The sequence below is a fragment of the Salmo trutta genome, chromosome 33 (genome assembly GCF_901001165.1).
Source record: "Salmo trutta chromosome 33, fSalTru1.1, whole genome shotgun sequence".
Taxonomy (NCBI): Eukaryota; Metazoa; Chordata; class Actinopteri; order Salmoniformes; family Salmonidae; genus Salmo; species Salmo trutta.
Genome location: NC_042989.1, coordinates 24,414,858 through 24,436,431, shown reverse-complemented (window position 1 = coordinate 24,436,431; position 21,574 = coordinate 24,414,858). Strand labels below are relative to the sequence as shown.

At 43.9% G+C, this 21,574-nt stretch overlaps 1 protein-coding gene across 1 annotated transcript; it reads right to left on the bottom strand.

Moving 5' to 3' along the window:
• Positions 1-1,074: 1,074 nt before the first annotated feature.
• Positions 1,075-20,532, bottom strand: LOC115172720 (polyadenylate-binding protein 4-like). Its single transcript, XM_029730424.1, is given in 15 exon segments — positions 1,075-1,597; positions 1,600-1,648; positions 1,765-1,895; positions 2,068-2,158; positions 3,852-3,985; positions 4,098-4,223; positions 4,383-4,473; positions 4,681-4,950; positions 5,052-5,147; positions 5,304-5,441; positions 5,597-5,691; positions 5,854-5,993; positions 7,471-7,586; positions 7,694-7,887; positions 19,872-20,532. Coding segments are annotated over 15 exon segments (1,911 nt in total). The 5' UTR covers positions 20,068-20,532; the 3' UTR covers positions 1,075-1,553.
• Positions 20,533-21,574: the final 1,042 nt, after the last annotated feature.

Sequence of the window (21,574 nt, the reverse complement as noted above, 5' to 3'; positions counted from 1 at the left end):
CCCACTTTTTCCTGAATTGTATACAGGCGTCTTCCCTTTCCCACCACTCTTGACATTTTTTAACCAGTTTTTATTAATCCCTTGGCTTCTGAATGTACTGATTGACATTTCCATGTCAACATTAGGATGTTTGAGAGCCTGCTTGGCGAGAAGATCCACCTCCTCATTCTCCTCTACTCCCACATGAGCTGGTACCCAGAGGAATCTCACAAATACCCCATCTGTCTCAACCTAAACAGACACTGCAAAATCTCATACAATACATCATCTGCTCCGTGATACAAATGAATTTAAGCTAATCAGTGCTGAACATGAGAGACGATGACTACCCTGTCTGGCCTCACCTCCCCCACCCACTCTGTAGCCACGAGTATGGCCAGGAACTCCTTTGTGTATACAGATAAATTATCCGTTGCTCTTTTTGTCACAGCCATCAGGAACACTAAAAGCAACCCTAGGTCTAACATTGGCTGAGGGAGAAACCAAGGTGGGATACCAAAGTGATCCACTCTGGTGATCCACTTTTGAGCTCTGGCGCCACCCATCTTTGCCATTTAAAAATGCTGGCTCAGGCATAACAAGGGGTGTAATCATTATTCTAAATAGTTGTAAAACGTTCTGTTTTGCAACTAAAACAAGCGTTTCTATTGGACAGATTCAGGTACTGTAGGTCCCTCCCTGTTTGCTGAACCTGTCCAATAGAAATGCTAGTATTCATTGCAAAATGTAACATTTTCCAACTGTTTGGCATGATTACACCCCAGTGACACTCCACCAAGGTGAAATCATATGGCCTCGTCAACTCATAAAAAGTCATTTTGTCACAGTTGTTGGCCAGTTGGTATAATTGTGGTCTCAGTCCTCAATTCCCAAATTATATTTACTTTATGCTCCCCAGTCTGCGAAGGTAGCTAGTTTAATGTACCATAATTCTTTGGTTTTGTGAAATGAATTAATAATTTGACCAAAATCAAATATTTCTTCAACGCTTCACTTGAGCAATGCAATGTGTACACACTATGGGGCTACGGTAGTATGCACACTATAGTGGAAAAGAAAAAACAAACAATGTGGTAAACTTGATACATGAATCCCTTTATTGAGAATAACATACCACACCACCCATGATAACATGATGGGATGGAGGAATCCAATTGTTCAAATCATTAAAACACAAAACTTTCAAACAAAGAAATAAGAGCAAAGCTCATTTTCCTTATAGAAAAAGGTTCTGTCCTGGCCCCAAAATAAAGGGCCTTAGTTGGAAGAATTCTGTTAGTTTTTGATTTTGGTAAAGTTTAAAAAAGTGTTACACAACTAGAAAAATGAAGTATTGTAATATTTTGTTTATTAATGCTCAAGTACGTTAAAATGTATTATTTTGAACCTTGTTTTATATTTTTGCATAGGATTTTGTAGATGACCCAGGCATTTGAAACCAATGTAGTAATCTCTACCCGTCTTTTCTCAGTTGCCTGTGTACAAAAATGAAAAAGCATAGGATGAGAAATCTTATTATTATTTTGAAACATTTAGTAAGCAGTCTTTACACATCAGGAGGTAGCGGCAGCAGCGGTTGCAGTGATGACTCCCACTTGGCATCCTTCTTCGCCTGGTGGGCCTGGAGCACGGCAACAGCCTCCTCCACCTGCACAAACACACACAGTCAAATAGGAGACAGTCAGAGCCTTGGACAAAACTATGACTTTAAAAACTATGATCCCTTCTTATGATCTTATTCTGATATTATCCTGTTGCTGGTACCTTGGAGCGCAAGGATTCGTTGGACTCCAGCATGTGCAGCAGCTCAGAGTTGTCGATCTCAAGCAGCATCCCAGTGATCTTCCCTGCCAAGCTGGGGTGCACGGCCTGGATCAGGGGGAACAAGCGTTCCCCTGAGAGAGAGAGAGAGAGAGATGGAGGTTAAGAATGGATCTCACAGATAAAATTATACTGTATAATTGCACCTTGTTGCATTGATGTTCAAAATCCCTCCAAAGGGTCTAGACTCTAGAACTTCCAAGGAACAATATGACACACCACCAATCTGTTCCAGCACTCACTCACCAAGCATCTGCTTCTGCTCCTGAGGCGGTGCAACAGCCAGCACAGAGGCTGTGAGAGGCTCCTGACCCTGCACATCTACAGCTGGTTGAGACTGAGAAGAGAAAGACAGGCCACAAAGAGTTTAAAAACAGAGGAGTGATGAATATACAGTACCAGTCAAAAGTTTGGACACCTACTCATTCAAGGGTTTTTCTTTATTTTTACAATGTAGAATAATAGAAGACATCAAAACGAAGAAATAACACATATGGAATCATGTAGTACCCAAAAAAGTATTAAACAAAATCAACATATATTTTATATTTAAGATTCTTCAAAATAGCCAGCCTTTGACTTGATGACAGCTTTGCACACGCTTGGCATTCTCTCAAACTAGCTTCACCTGGAATGCTTTTCCAACAGTCTTGAAGGAGTTCCCACATATGCTGAGCATTTGGTGGCTACTTTTCCTTCATTCTGCGGTCCAACTAATCCCAAACCATCTCAATTGGGTTGAGGTTGGGTGATTGTGGAGGCCAGGTCATCTGATGTAGCACTCCCCTTCTTGGTCAATTAGCCCTTACACAGCCTGGGGGTTTGTTGGGTCATTGTCCTGTTGAAAAACAAATAATAGCCCCCACTAAGCACAAACCAAATGGGATTGCATATCGCTGCAGAATGCTGTGGCAGCCATGCTGGTTAAGTGTGCCTTGAATTCTAAATTAAAGCACAGACAATGTCACCAGCAAAGCACCCCCACACCTATTTTTGTTTCATCAGAACAGAGGACATTTCTACAAAAAGTACAATCGTTGTCTCCATGTGCAGTTGCAAACCGTAGTCTGGCTGTTTAATGGCGGTTTTGGAGCAGTGGTTTCTTCCTTGCTGATCGGCCTGTCAGGTTATGTCGATATAGGACTCGTTTTACTGTGGATATAGATACTTTTGTACCTGTTTCCTCCAGCATCTTCACAAGGTCCTTTGCTGTTGTTCTGGTATTTGGTTTGCACTTTTCGCACCAAAGTACGTTCATCTCTAGGAGAAAGAAACGCGTCTCCTTCCTGAGCGGTATGATGGCTGCGGGGTCCTATGGTGTTTATACTTGTGTACTATTGTTTGTACAGATGAACGTGGTACCTTCAGGTGTTTGGAAATTGTTCCCAAGGATGAACCAGACTTGTGGAGGTCTACAACTTATTTTCTGAGGTCTTGGCTGATTTCTTTTGATTTTCCCGTGATGTCATGCAAAGAAGCACTGAGTTTGAAGGTAGGCCTTGAAATACATCCACAGGAACACCTCCAATTGTCTCAAATGATGTCAGTTAGCCTATCAGAAGCGTCTAAATGACATATTTTCCTGGAATTTTCCAAGCTGTTTAAAGGCACAGTCAACTTAGTGTATGTACATTTCTGACCCACTGGAATTGTGATACAGTGAATTATAAGTGAAATAATCTGTCTGCAAACAATTGTTGGAAAAATTCCTTGTGTCATGCACAAAGTAGATGTCCTAACTCACTTGCCAAAACTATAGTTTGTTGACAAGAAATTTGTGGAGTGGTGACTTCATCTGTATATGCATTTTATGGTTACATACACCAGATAGGTGCAGTTAAATGTGTTATTTTACAAAGTCAGCCATGGTAATACAGCGCCTCTGGAGAAAATTAGGGTTAAGTGCCTTGCTCAAGGAGACAGACAGATTTTTCACCTTGTCGGCTCGGGTATTCGAACCAGCATCCTTTCGGTTACTGGCCCTACGCTCTAAACGCTAAGCTACCTGCCGCCAGGTTAGTGAGTTTTACCTGCTGTAAGGCGATGGGGTGCACCACCTGGGGGTTAGTGTTGCGTACGCTTGTGGCGTACTTGTAGGATGTCATGGCCCGAGGGGCAGGGACTCCCATGGAGGGACGAGAACCCATGGCCTGGCCAGCAATTCCTAATGGTAGGGATTAAACAAAGTATGTATGAGCCAAGCATATGAAGTTTGATGAGGTATTATTTCCACAATGTCAATTGTAATCGGATGTACTGAGGCAATCCAGTCTTACCAATTCTCTGAGCTCCAGAAGGCCCCATGCTTCGGGGGCCCTGGGCACTGGCATTGGGAGACGGGTGTCTCAGGTTGGCACGTGGACCAGGCTGGCGCAGTGAGTTGGGCATTCCCTGGAACCCACCTAGGAAGGAAGATGGAGGCAGGGTTATTATTGTACAGAAGTTAAAGTCCCCATAATACAGCATGTCACCAGAACATGTAGTACTTGAATAAACATCGCCTGGATATACAACTCATGATAGATTCAGTCATTGTGTATAATGTCATCTCTAAACCTCACCTTGGCCTCTGCCACCCTGCTGCTGCCAGCGGGGGTTGTGCCTCATCTGGGCCAGCTGATTGGGTGCATAGTAGGTGGTCCTGTTCTGGGCCTGACGTGAGCGCACACACACACAATGTTGCACAACATTAAAGTTCTCAATCTTACTCTACATAAAAAAAAGACTCTTACTGGCATTTGCACAGCAGTCTATCATATCGACTGTCAGAACCCTAACATGGCTGTTGTGAAGGGCATTTCCAGTAAAGCACAACTTTCTCTCAAACCCATTTGAACCCACTCTCCCTTCAACACTAACCTGCGGCACTGCAGGCATGAAGTATCCGCTGGCGGGCTGGAACTGGTTGATGATGGCGTTGGCTGGCATGGCCCTCATGCCAGCGATGCGCTGCACATACTGGTTAGTGAGGTGGGCCTTGCGCTCTTCTTTGCGCTGAGCCAAGGCCACGTAGAGTGGCTTGGAGCCCACGATGCGCCCGTTCATCTCAGTCACAGCCTTGGTGGCCTCCTCAGGAGAGGAGAAGCAGACGAACCCAAAGCCCTTGGACCGCCCCTCCTCCAGCATCACCTGCATTGAGAGAAGTCAGCTGTGTTTTTCTGGATAACATACTCCAAACACAAAACTAAAAAGGGGTCATTGTTGTTGGACCACATTGAACTCTCTCTCACCTTGGCACTGGTGATGGACCCGAATGGGGTAAACTCCTTTCGCAGTTTCTCGTCGTCAATGGTGTCGTCCAAGTTCTTAATGTAAAGGTTAACGCCCTGAAACCAGAAATACACAGTCATGACCGACACACATACTCAGCCTGGCTTGTTGCCTAATGGGTGGGTACTCTGAAACAAGATGTCAGGTTGAATGATGGCATTTGTTTCTGATCAGTGTTCTATTAGACAGTGGTGCCAGAGGAGGTGACTGACCTGGTAACGGCTGATCCTTTCCTGTTTCAACATCTCAAACTTTCTCTTTAGCTCTGCCTGCCGTTCCATCTTCTTCTGAGCACGCCCCACAAAGACGGTCTTCCCGTTGAACTCTTGACCGTTCATCTCCTCACATGCCTGAGTAGATTCATTCGTTACAACCAGTGTATATGTAGTAAACCCATAAGTTAACACAATGTGATGAGTGTGATTGTGTCAGTATTTTTCCACCAACCATGAAATCCCACTGACTTGTATTGATAACTGTTGTTATGGGGGTATAATAAACCTACCTTGTTAGCGTCTTCGTGTTTCTCGTAACTCACAAAGCCAAAACCTCTGGATTTGCCACTGGGGTCAGCCATAATCCTCACACTGAGAGTTTTACCTGCAGGGATGAAAAGGGAATAATTGGGACTCAGGTATGTGAGTTTTGAGAAAGGCACGTTCATGTCTAGGTTCCTTGGGTGGATTTCAAGACTAATATGTGAAAAACTGAACGGCTCCACTAATGAGAAAACTCAGTACGAATCTGTTTGTCACAGCTTACCGTATTGGTCAAACATTTCCTTTAGCTTGTCATCATTCATGTCGTCTCCAAAGTTCTTGATGTAGACGTTGGTGAACTCCTTTGCTTTGGCCCCCAGTTCTGCCTCCCTCTCCTTCCGAGACTTGAAACGTCCAACGAACCTAAACACAGCGAGAGAGCAGCGACAATTCTTGTAAAACAGTCCTGAGCAGGAGGGAGAAAGGGACTGTGATCCAGCTCTCGTGTTTTTCATCTGAGATACATGTTTTCTGGCTTCAAGCTGGTGTTCACAGCACTGACATTGAGGATGCCCAGACATGACTACTAAATAAAAGGAAGCACTTCGTATAAGACCACATTGAGTCAGTCAATGACCTCTCAGGAACAACATTGATCAAAACTTCTTGCATGGTTTATGGCACCACAATCAGGAAAACAGAGCATTCATGCTATACACCCAGAACACAGCACACAAACAATGACATTTCCTGGTCCAAGACCTGAAGGATGGAGGGACAGAGGTTCATAATGAGGAAAGCTGAGGACCAAACGAGCTTGTTGGATCATCTTCCTCACCTCAGACTTTACCTTGCTATGCAGACCTCTCCCAATCCGTGCTCCAGTATTGCATTCCTGCACTCGCTCCATCACTAAAACACACAAGCGTGGTTAGACACACACACCACAGGCAGGCAGACGGGGCAGACAAACGTACAGATGGACGCTCAGCTGACACGGGGTGTGAGGTGACCAGAGTGTGGACATGTTTTGTAGGTTTAAAAAAAAGGTTAATTTCCCAGTAAGCACTGCAAAAAAACATTCACTGTTAGTTGTGTAGTTCAGCAAACCACACAGAAAGCCAGGGTGTATGGGGACTGAGTGTGGGGTGTTATATGGCTCGTTATATCCATCTACAGGCCCTTTTGGTTCCAGGTAGAACCCTTTTGGGTTCCATGTGTAACCCTTTCCACAGAGGGTTCTACCTGGAACCGAAAAAAGGGTTCTCCTATACCTATGGGGAAGGCCAAAGAACCATTTTTGAGTTCTCTCATTCACCTTCATTATCACCAGAAATGTTTAACTTCCCCCTTAACAAGTTTAATTATCTTTTGCCTTGTCACAGTATAGGCAAACAGATGAGCTACTACAATCCTTATCAACATCCTAGCTGCCCTTGATTGATCTTAACCAGGGGTCTCCAACCCTGTTCCTGGAGAGTTACAGTCCTGTAGGTTTTCGCTCCAACCCTAATCTAGTGCACCTGATTCTAATTATTAGATGATCGATAAGCTGAACCATGTTATTTACAACTGGGTTTGGAGTGAAAACCTACAGGAGGGTATATCTCCAGGAACAGGGGCTGCGTTTCAAACTCATTAAAGACACCCTCCTCCACTTACCCTCACCTTATGCCCTTGGGGGAATCCCTGCGGCTATCTTTGTCGTTGGTCCAAATGATTAAGCAAGCAAGGGAAGTTGGCAACGCAAGCCCCTCAAACCTCGTTTTTGATTGAGTTAGCAAGTGTACAATTATGGTCACTCCGGGCCTGAAATTTCCCATAATTCAATTCGCTAAGAAAAGTCAGCCAAAACTTAAAACCAACATTCCCGCCCTCTCCTAGTTGATCAGACACTCACACCTTGCGATCGTTCAGAAGCATGCCGTTCATCTTCTCGATGGCGCGGTCAGCTGCGTCCTGCGTCTCAAAGTGCACAAACGCATATCCCTTGGATCCATTCTCATCACATACAACCTGTTTGAGAAAAAAATGTATGCTGTTTAAAAAATATATTACATAGTATGTATACACATAATGTCGATGGTCAAACAGATGTCTGGCCGGAAACACTTCCATCTTACTTTGCAAGACAGGATGTTCCCAAAGGCAGAGAAGGTGTCATAGAGGGCCTTGTTGTCAATGGTCTTGTCCAGGTTCTTGATGAACACGTTGCCCACCCCAGACTTCCTGAGTGAGGGATCTCGCTGTGACCACATGATTCTGATTGGCTTCCCTTTCACCACATCAAAGTTCATGGTGTCCAGGGCTCTCTCGGCTAGAGGGCAGGGGGAGAGGTCAGAGGGTAGAGTCAGGGTGTTAACTTACAACATTAAAAACATCTCAGCCACTGGGTCCACCACACCACGTTGTTTATGCTATTTAGTGCCCACTTCGAATCATGGACACCACACCACTCTGCATGCTACACCATATGTACGCCTCCCAATCAATCACTCCACCACATTGTGTCCTGGTGGATAGGACTAGAAGTTATTTCTGGTCATGTGGTCAGAAAAAAAACTACTGGCCCTAGTTTAAGGCACATTTTTTTTAAAGAAACCATGCTACTATTGGAGTGTCCTAACTACTAACTAGACCATGTGGCTATGGAGTCTGACCCCCGCCTGCCACCACACTGACCAGCTGTTAGGGGAGGGCACATGGCACTCACAGACACATAGGACCAGAAGTACCTTGCAGGCCACAAGTCATAATTTATGCACACTCTCATAATGAATATAAACAATGGGATACATACTGTACATGTACGGTTATAATTCAAATGGGGCAAATGGCTCTTGAAAACATGACATTCTTTAACAGGTTCTCTTTTAGAGGTTCTAATTAATACCAGCCACTATTATTTCTATTTGTCCAAACTACAAATGCCGCCAGTGTGCTGTAACTTCGATTTACGTTTCTAGATCTGCCTATCGTTATTTATGTTGTGCCAGTTTGCATTTTCCTGCTGCCTCTCTCATGTCCCCTCTCATGTCCATCTGGGAACACGTGCCAACCAGATACCTCCCCTTTGTTCCCGTCACTCCACAGCAACACACACCCGGGCTTTAGAGCTAAAAATGTCCGGTAAACAAAACGGAGCTCCCTTGCGTCTGCTGGCATCAGCAGTTTGCTGTGCAATTGTACTTCACACAAACCAGCTCAGAGATGGTGTGTGATGGTTTCTCGTTGTCTGTCTAGTTCTGGAAGGTTCCCATGGCCAACCTTGATGAAAACACATGAGCACCATGTGGAGCTGGGATTGCTGAATGGATGAATAGCAGAGATAGATAAACACATGAAATCAAACAAACAAATCAAACAAAGAAGAGGTGAACTGAATGTAACACACAAAAAACCCTTGAAGTGAACTTCACAGGTCAATGTGATATAATATAAATGTATTTTGTCATAAAACTGAAAACTGGATAGTTTATTCTAGGCGAGGCAAGTAGCCACCCTAATATATTCTGTCAAACATTACCCTTAAATGGAGACTTTATAGGGTTTTAGATATTATAGGCAGGGAATATTTAGGCTGCCTGAGAGATATTTAGAGAGGGGTCCTGAGAGTATGTGTTGGTGTGGAATGTGAGCTGAGCATTATCTGCCTGCCATTGATGGGAGACGCATTCAACAAGAATGTTCAGATGAGCAACTCCAGGTGTTGAAACTTAAATGCAGCTGTGACATGCTGAAAGTGGAGATGGTCAGCCAAAGCAAGTTTAGACACATGAAGGAAGACTACTCTTCTCAAATTCACGGAACAAAAATATGAAAACGCAACAATTTCAAAGACTTTACTGAGTTACAATTCATATAAAAAGGAAATATCTGAACTGAATTAATTGAAATAAATTCACAAGGCCCTAAATATATGGATTTCAATTGACTTGGAATAGAGATATGTATCTGTTGGTCACAGATACCTTAAAAAAGGTAGCGGTGTGGATCAGAAAACCAGTCAGTATCTGGTGTGACCACCATTTGCCTCACACACATCTCCTTCGCATAGAGTTGATCGGGCTGTTGATTGTGGCCTGTGGAATGTTGTCCCACTCTCCTTTTCAATGGCTGTGTGAAGTTCCTGGATATTGGTGGGAACTGGAACATTGTCTTACTCGTCAAACCAGAGCATCCCAAACATGCTCAATAGCTGACATGTCTGGTGAGTATGCAGGCCATGGAAGAACTGGGACATTTTAAGCTCCCAGGAATTGTGTAAATCAAATCAAATTTATTTATATAGCCCTTCGTACATCAGCTGAAATCTCAAAGTGCTGTACAGAAACCCAGCCTAAAACCCCAAACAGCAAGCAATGCATGTGAAAGAAGCACGGTGGCTGGGAAAAACTCCCTAGGAAAAACTCCTGAGAAAGGCCAAAAACCTAGGAAGAAACCTAGAGAGGAACCAGGCTATGAGGGGTGGCCAGTCCTCTTCTGGCTGTGCCGGGTGGATATTATAACAGAACATGGTCAAGATGTTAAAATGTTCGTAAATGACCAGCATGGTCAAATAATAATAATCATAGTAATTGTCAAGGGTGCAACAAGCACGTCCGGTGAACAGGTCAGGGTTCCGTAGCCGCAGGCAGAACAGTTGAAACTGGAGCAGCAGCATGGCCAGGTGGACTGGGGACAGCAAGGAGTCATCATGCCAGGTAGTCCTAGGGCTCAGGTCCTCCGAGAGAAAGAAAGAAAGAAAGAGAGAATTAGAGAGAGCATATTTACATTCACACAGGACACCGGATAAGACAAGAGAATACTCCAGATGTAACAGACTGACCCTAGCCCCCCGACACATAAACTACTGCAGCATAAATACTGGAGGCTGAGACAGGAGGGATCAGAAGACACTGTGGCCCCATCCGATGATACCCCCGGACAGGGCCAAACAGGCAGGATATAACCCCACCCACTTTGCCAAAGCACAGCCCCCACACCACTAGAGGGATATCTACAACCACCAACTTACCGTCCGAAGACAAGGCCGAGTATAGCCCACAAAGATGTCCGCCACGGCACAACCCAAGGGGGGGGCGCCAACCCAGACAGGAAGACCACGTCAGTGGCTCAACCTACTCAAGTGACGCACCCCTCCCATGGACGGCATGGAAGAACACCAGTAAGTCAGTGACTCAGCCCCTGTAAAAGGGTTAGAGGCAGAGAATCCAAGTGGGAAGAGGGGAACCGACAAGGCAGAGACAGCAAGGGCGGTTCGTTGCTCCAGCCTTTCCGTTCACCTTCACACTCCTGGGCCAGACTATACTTAATCATAGGACCTACTGAAGAGATAAGTCTTCAGTAAAGACTTAAAGGTTGAGACTGAGTCTGCGTCTCTCACATGGGTAGGCAGACCATTCCATAAAAATGGAGCTCTATAGGAGAAAGCCCTACCTCCAGCCGTTTGCTTAGAAATTCTAGGGACAATTAGGAGGCCTGCGTCTTGTGACCGTAGCGTACGTGTAGGTATGTACGGCAGGACCAAATCGGAAAGATAGGTAGGAGCAAGCCCATGTAATGCTTTGTAGGTTAGCAGTAAAACCTTGAAATCAGCCCTTGCCTTAACAGGAAGCCAGTGTAGGGAAGCTAGCACTGGAGTAATATGATCAAATTTTTTGGTTCTAGTCAGGATTCTAGCAGCCGTATTTAGCACTAACTGAAGTTTGTTTAGTGCTTTATCCGGGTAGCCGGAAAGTAGAGCATTGCAGTAGTCGAGCCTAGAAGTAACAAAAGCATGGATTAATTTTTCTGCGTCATTTTTGGACAGAAAGTTTCTGATTTTTGCAATGTTACGTAGATGGAAAAAAGCTGTCCTTGAAGCAGTCTTGATATGTTCTTCAAAAGAGAGATCAGGGTCCAGAGTAACGCCGAGGTCCTTCACAGTTTTATTTGAGACGACTGTACAACCATCCAGATTAATTGTCAGATTCAACAGAAGATCTCTTTGTTTCTTGGGACCTAGGACAAGCATCTCTGTTTTGTCCGAGTTTAAAAGTAGAACATTTGCAGCCATCCACTTCCTTATGTCTGAAACACAGGCTTCTAGCGAGGGCAATTTTGGGGCTTCACCATGTTTCATTGAAATGTACAACTGTGTGTCGTCCGCATAGCAGTGAAATTTAACATTATGTTTTCGAATGACATCCCCAAGAGGTAAAATATATAGTGAAAACAATAGTGGTCCTAGAACGGAACCTTGAGGAACACCGAAATTTACAATTGATTTGTCAGAGGACGAACCATTCACAGAGACAAACTGATATCTTTCCGACAGATAAGATCTAAACCAGGCCAGAACTTGTCCATGTATACCAATTTGGGTTTCCAATCTCTCCAAAAGAATGTGGTGATCGATGGTATCAAAAGCGGCACTAAGATCTAGGAGCACGAGGACAGATGCAGAGCCTCGGTCTGACGTCATTAAAAGGTCATTTACCACCTTCACAAGTGCAGTCTCAGTGCTATGATGGGGTCTAAAACCAGACTGAAGCGTTTCGTATACATTGTTTGTCTTCAGGAAGGCAGTGAGTTGCTGCGCAACAACTTTTTCTAAAATTTTTGAGAGGAATGGAAGATTCGATATAGGCCGATAGTTTTTTATAATTTCTGGGTCAAGATTCGGCTTTTTCAAGAGAGGCTTTATTACTGCCACTTTTAGTGAGCTTGGTACACATCCGGTGGATAGAGAGCCGTTTATTATGTTCAACATAGGAGGGCCAAGCACAGGAAGCAGCTCTTTCAGTAGTTTAGTTGGAATAGGGTCCAGTATGCAGCTTGAGGGTTTGGAGGCCATGATTATTTTCATCATTGTGTCAAGAGATATAGTACTAAAACACTTTAGTATCTCCCTTGAGCCAAGGTCCTGGCAGAGTTGTGCAGACTCTGGACAATGAAGCCCTGGAGGAATACCCAGATTTAAAGAGGAGTCCGTAATTTGCTTTCTAATGATCATGATCTTTTCCTCAAAAAAGTTCATAAATTTATTACTGCTGAAGTGAAAGCCATCCTCCATTTGCGAATGCTGCTTTTTAGTTAGCTTTGCGACAGTGTCAAAAAGAAATTTCGGATTGTTCTTATTTTCCTCAATTAAGTTGGAAAAATAGGATGATCGTGCAGCAGTGAGGGCTCTTCGATACTGCACGGTACTGTCTTTCCAAGCTAGTCGGAAGACTTCCAGTTTAGTGTGGCGCCATTTCCGTTCCAATTTTCTGGAAGCTTGCTTCAGAGCTCGTGTATTTTCTGTATACCAGGGAGCTAGTTTCTTATGACAGATGTTTTTAATTTTTAGGGGTGCAACTGCATCTAGGGTATTGCGCAAGGTTGAATTGAGTTCCTCGGTTAGGTGGTTAACTGATTCTTGTCCTCTGACGTCCTTGGGTAGGCAGAGGGAGTCTGGAAGGGCATCAAGGAATCTTTGGGTTGTCTGAGAATTTATAGCACGACTTTTAATCTTCCTTGGTTGGGGTCTGAGCAGATTATTTGTTGCAATTGTAAACGCAATAAAATGGTGGTCCGATAATCCAGGATTATGAGGAAAAACATTAAGATCCACAACATTTATTCCATGGGACAAAACTAGTATGACTGTGGCAGTGAGTAGGTCCAGAGACATGTTGGACAAAACCCACTGAGTCGATGATGGCTCCGAAAGCCTTTTGGAGTGGGTCTGTGGACTTTTCCATGTGAATGTTAAAGTCACCAAAAATTCGAATATTATCTGCTATGACTACAAGATCCGATAGGAATTCAGGGAACTCAGTAAGGAACACTGCATATGGCCCAGGAGGCCTGTAAACAGTAGCTATAAAAAGTGATTGAGTAGGCTGCATAGATTTCATGACTAGAAGCTCAAAAGATGAAAACGTCATTGTTTTTTTTTTTGTAAATTGAAATTTGCTATCGTAAATGTTAGCAACACCTCCGCCTTTGCCGGATGCACGGGGGGTTTGGTCACTAGTGTAACCAGGGGGTGAGGCCTCATTTAACACAGTAAATTCATCAGGCTTAAGCCATGTTTCAGTCAGGCCAATCACATCAAGATTATGATCAGTGATTAGTTCATTGACTATAACTGCCTTGGAAGTGAGGGATCTAACATTAAGTAACCCAATTTTGAGATGTGAAGTATCACAATCTCTTTCAATAATGGCAGGAATGGAGGAGGTCTTTATACTAGTAAGATTACTGAAGCGAACACCGCCATTTTTAATTTTGCCCAACCAAGATCGAGGCACAGACACGGTCTCAATGGGGAAAGCTGAGCTGACTACGCTAACTGTGCTAGTGGCAGACTCCACTAAGCTGGCAGGCTGGCTAACAGCCTGTTGCCTGGCCTGCACCCTATTTCATTGCGGAGCTAGAGGAGTTAGAGCCCTGTCTATGTTCGTAGATAAGATGAGAGCACCCCTCCAGCTAGGATGGAGTCCGTCACTCCTCAGCAGGCCAGGCTTGGTCCTGTTTGTGGGTGAATCCCAGAAAGAAGGCCAGTTATCTACAAATTCTATCTTTTGGGAGGGGCAGAAAACAGTTTTCATCCAGCGATTGAGTTGTGAGACTCTGCTGTAGAGCTCATCACTCCCCCTAACTGGGAGGGGGCCAGAGACAATTACTCGATGCCGACACATCTTTCTAGCTGATTTACACGCTGAAGCTATATTGCGCTTGGTGACCTCTGACTGTTTCATCCTAACATCGTTGGTGCCGACGTGGATAACAATATCTCTATACTCTCTACACTCGCCAGTTTTAGCTTTAGCCAGCACCGTCTTTAGATTAGCCTTAACGTCGGTAGCCCTGCCCCCTGGTAAACAGTGTATGATCGCTGGATGATTAGTTTTAAGTCTAATACTGCGGGTAATGGAGTCGCCAATGACTAGGGTTTTCAATTTGTCAGAGCTAATGGTGGGAGCCGTCGGCGTCTCAGACCCCACAACGGGAGGAGCAGAGACCAGAGAAGTCTCGGCCTCCGACTCCGACTCGCTTAACGGGGAGAACCGGTTGAAAGTTTCTGTCGGCTGAATAAGCGACACCGGTTGAGCATTCCTACAGCGTTTCCCTCCAGAAGCCATGAGAAAGTTGTCCGGCTGCGGGGACCGTGCGAGGGGGTTTATACTAACGTTACTATCTGTACTTGCTGGTGGCACAGACGCTGTTTCATCTTTTCCTACACTGAAATGACCCTTGCCTAACGATTGCGTCTGAAGCTGGGCTTGCAGCACAGCTATCCTTGCCGTAAGGCGATCGTTCTCCTGTATATTATGAGTACAACGACTGCAATTAGAAGGCATCATGTTAATGTTACTTAGCTTCGGCTGTTTGAAGTCCTGACGAACCATGTCCAGATAAAACCTCCGGGGTAGGAAAGTTGAATGAAAAAAAAAAAAATACAAAAATCAAAAAAATAAAAAAGTTGAGTGAGGGAAAAAGTAAAAATATACGGTAATGAAAAAGTAAAAACCGTCAGGTAGCAAAGTAAAAACGGCAACAAAAACGCACAACAGCGTAAACAAGTCTGTGTACAGATCCTTGCAACATGGGGCCGTGCATTATCGTGCTGAAACATGAGGTGATGGTGGTGAATGAATGGCACGACAATGGGCCTCAGGATCTCGTCATGGTATCTCTGTGCATTCAAATTGCCATCGATAAAATGCAATTGTGTTTGTTGTCCGTAGCTTATGCCTGCCCATACCATAACCCCAACTCCACCATGGGGCACACTGTTCACAACGTTGACATCAGCAAACCACTCGCCAACACATGCCGTCTGCCATCTGCCCAATACAGTTGAAACCAGGATTAATTCATGAAGAGCACACTTCTTCAGCGTGCCAGTGGCCACCGAAGGTGAGCATTTGCCCTCTGAAGTCAGTTACAACGCCGAACTGCAGTCAGGTCAAGACCCTGGTGAGGACAACGAGCACGCAGATGAGCTTCCTTGAGATGGTTTCTGACAGTTTCTGCAGAAATTCTTCAGTTGTGCAAACCCACAGTTTCATCAGATGCCCAAGTGACTGGTCTCAGACGATCCCAAAGGTGAAGAAGCCAGATGTGGCGGTCCTGGGCTCGTGTGGTAAGGCCGGTTGGATGTACTGCCAAATTTTCCCAAACGACATTGAAGACAGCTTATGGTAGAGAAATTAACATTAAATTCTCTGGCAACAGCTCTGGTGGACATTCCTGCAGTGAGCATGCCAATTGCACACTCCCTTTACATCTTGAGACGTCTGCGGCAATGTGTTGTGTGACAAATCAGCAAATTGTAGAGTGGCCTTTTGTCCCCAACATAAGGTTCACCTGTGTAATGATCATGCGGTTTAATTCGCTTCTTGATATGCCACACCTGTCAGGTGGATGGATTATCTTGGCAAAGGAGAAATTCTCACTAACAGGGACATAAACTCATGCACAAAATTTGAAAGAAATAAGCTTTTTGTCCATATGGAACATTTTTGGGATGTTTTATTTCAGCTAATGAAACATGGGACCAGCACTTTACATGTGGCGTTTATATTTTTGTTCAGTGTATGTGGTAGTAGTTGTACTACACTTTTACTTCCTGACATGATGCTAGGTTGAAGATGAAAGGTTAAAAGCCAACTCATGCTTGACCCGACAATGTAGTCGGAGACTTCGTATGGAGAGTGTGACGGCATAACGAAGCCCCAGGAGGCATGCAGAGGCCAAATCATGCGCCGTACTGCATCGCCTTGCCCCTCAAATTTTCAAACAATGCGGAGGGCTCTGTATAGCTCCGTATTGACATGATTGGTTGATGGTAGGTGGGGGCGGGTGGTCTTGTATAAACACAAACTCACTTCCTTGACAACTTACTTCACAATAGCTCTGCTCAGCGCAAGAAGTATGAAAGCCCTGACGTCTGCATCGCAGTAAACGCTATACGGCCACTTCAGACATCAAATTGACCATGCAGAGCCTTTAAAACAATGGGATTCTAATATCCCATAACTCTTTGCAACAATGGGACTAGCTATGCTAGTTAGCAACGGCGCTGGTAACAGGTTTGTGATGATGTTGTCTTAACCTGTATATTCATGACCTAGACATGACGTTATATTGTTTTTATGTGATCAAAATACAACCTCCGGGTAATATTGCCATGGGGTTCTCTCTACACGGGCTCAGACTGAGTCAGATAAGTGATGGCAGGTGCAAAATGAAAACAACATCCCAAACTGTATAAACAGTTGGCAGACACAGACACCTTCATAGAACACAAATTATAGCTCAATCCTGCCAGGTCACACACACACCAACAAATACAGCATTATACTGTAGATGATAACTCTAAATTGGATAATGAGAAGAGTGATTGTTGAATCAAGTGGTATATCAAAGCATGAAATTCTGTTGTATTTCAGACTACTTACAATAGCCACAGGATTGGGGCTTGGACTGACTCCCAATACAAATGCTGGAAATTCCTCAAGTAAGTTGGGAGTAGATTTGGGAAAGAAATTGTAAGCCCCTAAATCATGAGGAAAACATTACAGATCCACATGTAGAGAAGAACATGGAGATGTGAATAACACGAACCTTCAACAATTACTCAAGAAATACAACCATAAAAAGGTGTTACATCCCGGAGAAAAGTTTCTGCTTCTACAAATACATTCCTGCTATCTATTCAGAGTTATTATTTTCAGATCAGATGACACACAAATGCATGACATCACATGATCCAAAGAAAGCAGTGAAATGCACAAGTTAATGTTCAGATGTTCCTTTTCTTCCTCTGTGTGTGTGTGTGTGTAAGGCAGCAGGGGAGGCGATGGGAATTAATTTCACTGCAGAACGGTTTCCTGATGGCCCTTTAAATAGGAGCTGAAATGGGTCACTTTGGGTTCCAGCGTTTCCCAAACTCGGTCCTCGAGACCCCAAGGGGTGAACATTTTCGTTCTTGCCCCAACACTACACAGCTGATTCAAATGAACTTTATGATTAGTTGATTTGAATCAGCTGTGCAGTGCTAGGGCAAAAGCCAAAACGTGGTATCCCGAGGACAGAGTTTGGGAAACCCTGGGTTAGGCAGTGTGGAGCAGTACTCTGGAGCAAAACTGTAGCTCCACTTATTCAAAGGTAAATGCAGAACAGACAGTAGCCAGGCTACAACATGTACAAAGCAGGAGTCTTGGAGCAGATTCTGGTCAATCCTCCAACACTGTCAGATGGAAGAAGTGGGCCATCATTGCTATATGGGTCAAGAGATACTATTCCAAATGTGTACTTCTCCACTCAATGGAGTTGGTCCATGCAAGGCAAAAAGTAGTTCTGGTTCTGAGCAAGTTTACTTGAGAGTCCAAAGTGAGGGAAAACGTTTATCCTCTCCCATTAATGTTGTTACTTGCAGAGGTGGGGCTTAGCCTACACCTCGGGCACTGATGTTAGGGGATTAGGCCTGGCTCGCAGTGTGCGTTCCAATTCACCCCAAAACTGTTCGATGGGGTTGAGGTCAGGGCTCTGTGTAGGACAGTTAAGTTCTTCCACACCGATCTCGACAAACCATTTCTGGTTGGACCTCGTTTTGTGCACGGGAGAATTGTCATGCTGAAATAGGAAAGGGCCTTCCCCAAACTGTTGCCACAAAGTTGGAAGCACAGAATCGTCTAGAATGACATTGTATGCTGTAGCTTTAAAATTTCCCCTCACTGGAACTAAGGGGCCTAACCCGAACCATGAAGACAGCCCCAGGCCATTATTCCTCCTCCACCAAACTTTACAGTTGGCACTATGCATTGGGGCAGGTAGCATTGTCCTTGGATCCGCCAAAATCCAGATTCATCCATCGGACTGCAAGATGGTGAAGGATAATGCATCACTCCAGAGAACTCGTTTCCGCTGCTCCAGAGTCCAATGGCGGCCAGCTTTACACCACTCCAGCCGATGCTTGGCATTGCGCATGGGGATCTTACACGGAACCCAAACCGGATGCGCGCGTGTGCCATCGTGCATAAAATTGATTTTGTTCCCCTACACCAAACGCGATCACGACATGCAGGTTAATATATCAAAACAAACTCTGAACCAATGACATTAATTTGGGGACAGGTCAAAAAGCATTAAACATGTATGGCAATTTAGCTAGTTAGCTTGCACTCGCTAGCTAATTTGTCCTATTTAGCCAGCTTGCTGTTGCTAGCTAATTTGTCCTGGGATATAAACGTTGAGTTGTTATTTTACCTGAAGTGCACAAGCTCCTCTACTCCGACAATTAATCCACACATAAAACGGCCAACCGAATTGTTTCTAGTCATCTCTCCTCCTCCCAGGCTTTTTCATCTTTGAACTTATATGGTGATTGGCATCTAAACTTTCATAGTATTACCACGACGACCGGCAAAACAGTTCGTCTTTCAATCACCCACGTGGGTATAACCAATGAGGAGATGGCACGTGGGTACCTGCTTCTATAAACCAACGAGGAGATGGGAGAGGCAGGACTTGCAGCGCGATCTGCGTCAGAAATAGAAAGGACTTCTATTTTCGCAGACGCTCGTTGGCCCGCGCGAGCAGTGTGGGTGCAATAATTGAATAACATGGATTTCTAAATTCATTTTGCAGCGCACGCGACGGTCTGGTCAGCATGTTAGGCTTGTGTGCTGCTGCTCGGCAAAGGAAACCCATTTCATGTAGCTCCCGATGAACAATTCTTGTGCTGACGTTGCTTCCAGAGGCAGTTTGGAACTCTGTAGTGTGTTACAACTGTGGACAGCCGGTCCCGTTCTGTGAGCTTGTGTGGCCTACCACTTCGCGTTTGAGACGTTGATGCTCCTAGACTTATCCACTTCACAATAACAGCACTTAAGTTCACCGGGGCACCTCTAGCAGGGCAGAAATTTGACTAACTTACTTGTTGGAAAGGTAGCATCCTATGACGGTGCCATCTTGAAAGTCACTGAGCTCTTCAGTAAGGCCAGTCTCTACTGCCAATGTTTGTCTATGGACATTGCATGGCAGTGTGCTCGATGTTATACACCTTTCTGCAACGGGTATGGCTTAAATAGCCGAATCCACTAATTTGATGGGGTGTCTATACTTTTGTATATATTCTGTACTTTCTAACGGGAAATCATAACACAATTGATACTCATTAAAAGCAAGATGTGCTTTACATTGTATACTCTTAAACAGATGCACAGAATAACACGGTGGACAACATGCTCAAATCAAAGATCCAATCAACTCTTTACCGTAATGCAAACAGACTCCGATTTTGAGGCATGCTTTTTTTCTTACCGTCCGTGGGTTGCGAGAAATTCACATAGGCATAACCTAGAGAGCGTCGGGTGATCATATCACGACATACTCGAATAGACAGCACTGGTCCAGCTGGGCTGAATTTCTCATACAGCATAGCTTCAGTGATATCAGGGTGCAGGTCGCCAACATATAGAGAAGCCATTGGATAACTCCCCTCATTCGCAGTGTTCATTTCTTGGAAGTGCACAAAATGTATGAGTTCTTCCCAGACGCTGGCCACGAGAATTGTTAAGAATTGTTCGCCGGGGCAGAATCGGTGCGTAATGTGCCTAAGACGCACTTTCCACCAAAATATGACTTGACCTAAAAAAGTATTCCACGACTCGCTGACGAGAAAAGAAAAGAGACAGCTAAAACAGAATGGAATTTCTGCGTATTCTCCTGAAAATTCGATTTGTCCTAAACGTCGGGTTAACCCCGAGGCCTATTATTAACCCCCCCAAAATAATATTTTGCGATTTAAAAAAAAATATTTGTTAGATTACGACAGCTACTTATTTTTGAGATTTTATATTTTTGTATTTTTTTTAAAGTTGTTAAAGACCGGTGAGTTACACTCACGGTTGTTTTGTGGCCGGGGAAAGAGACTGCGTGGGAAAAGCATGGGCACTATATAGACAGCGCAGTGCGCAGAAGAAATAGACAGGGTCAAATTTGTGATAGAAAAAAAACTGAGCATGCGTTGTAAAAGGGAGCGCCGCGGGTGTTCCGACACAACTACTCAACACAAATCCCTACAGCGACATCTGGGAGTGACCACAGATTTTTGCCATTGACCGGTTTATTCAACCCCCAAAAATCATTGCGACATGTGAAGGGTAATATGGGGTAAGACTACCCACCTAAAATCAATGTCTAATTGCTGAAAAAAGTTAGGATACTTTTAAAATGTTTATTTTTAGGTGGATGATGGTCATGCTTATGGTAACAAACTATAATGGAAAATGTCTGCAGTTGACCATTTTTTATTTATTTAATAAAATGTAATTTTTATGAAAGGAGCATTTGATTAGTTGAGGACGATGATTTATTTGGTCAAGTGTGATTATATCTACAACTTTCTCTAAATGACAAAAAAACTAAAAACATTTACCTCATTGTTTTGATGGAATGACTTCAAACTGATGAAAAACAGGAAAATTGTAGTTGATCAGGACTAGTTGCAGCCAGAGGAACTGTTAAAAGAATTACGGGGGCCGTCTTACCACACAAAAAGTACTACATTTTCATACTTGACTAAAAGTAAAGATACCTTAATAGCAAATTACTTAAGTAAAAGTCACCCAGTAAACTTGAGTTACTTGAGTTACAGTCTAAAAGTATTTGGTTTAAAGTATACTTAGTGCATTCAAAAAGGATTCAGACACCTTGACTTTTTCCACATTTTGTTAAGTTCCATCCTTATTCTAAAATGTATTAAATAAATAAAAATCCTTAATCTACACACAATACCCAATAATGGCTAAGCGAAAACAGGTTTTTAGAACTGTTTGCAAATGTCTAAAATATTTAAAAAAACAGAAATACCTTATTTACATAAGTATTCAGACCCTTTGCTATGGGACTCGAAATTGAGCTCAGGTGCATCCGGTTTCCATTGATCATCCTTGGAGATGTTTACACAACTTGATTGTAGTCTACCTGTGGTCATTTCAATTGATTGGATGATATTTGGAAAG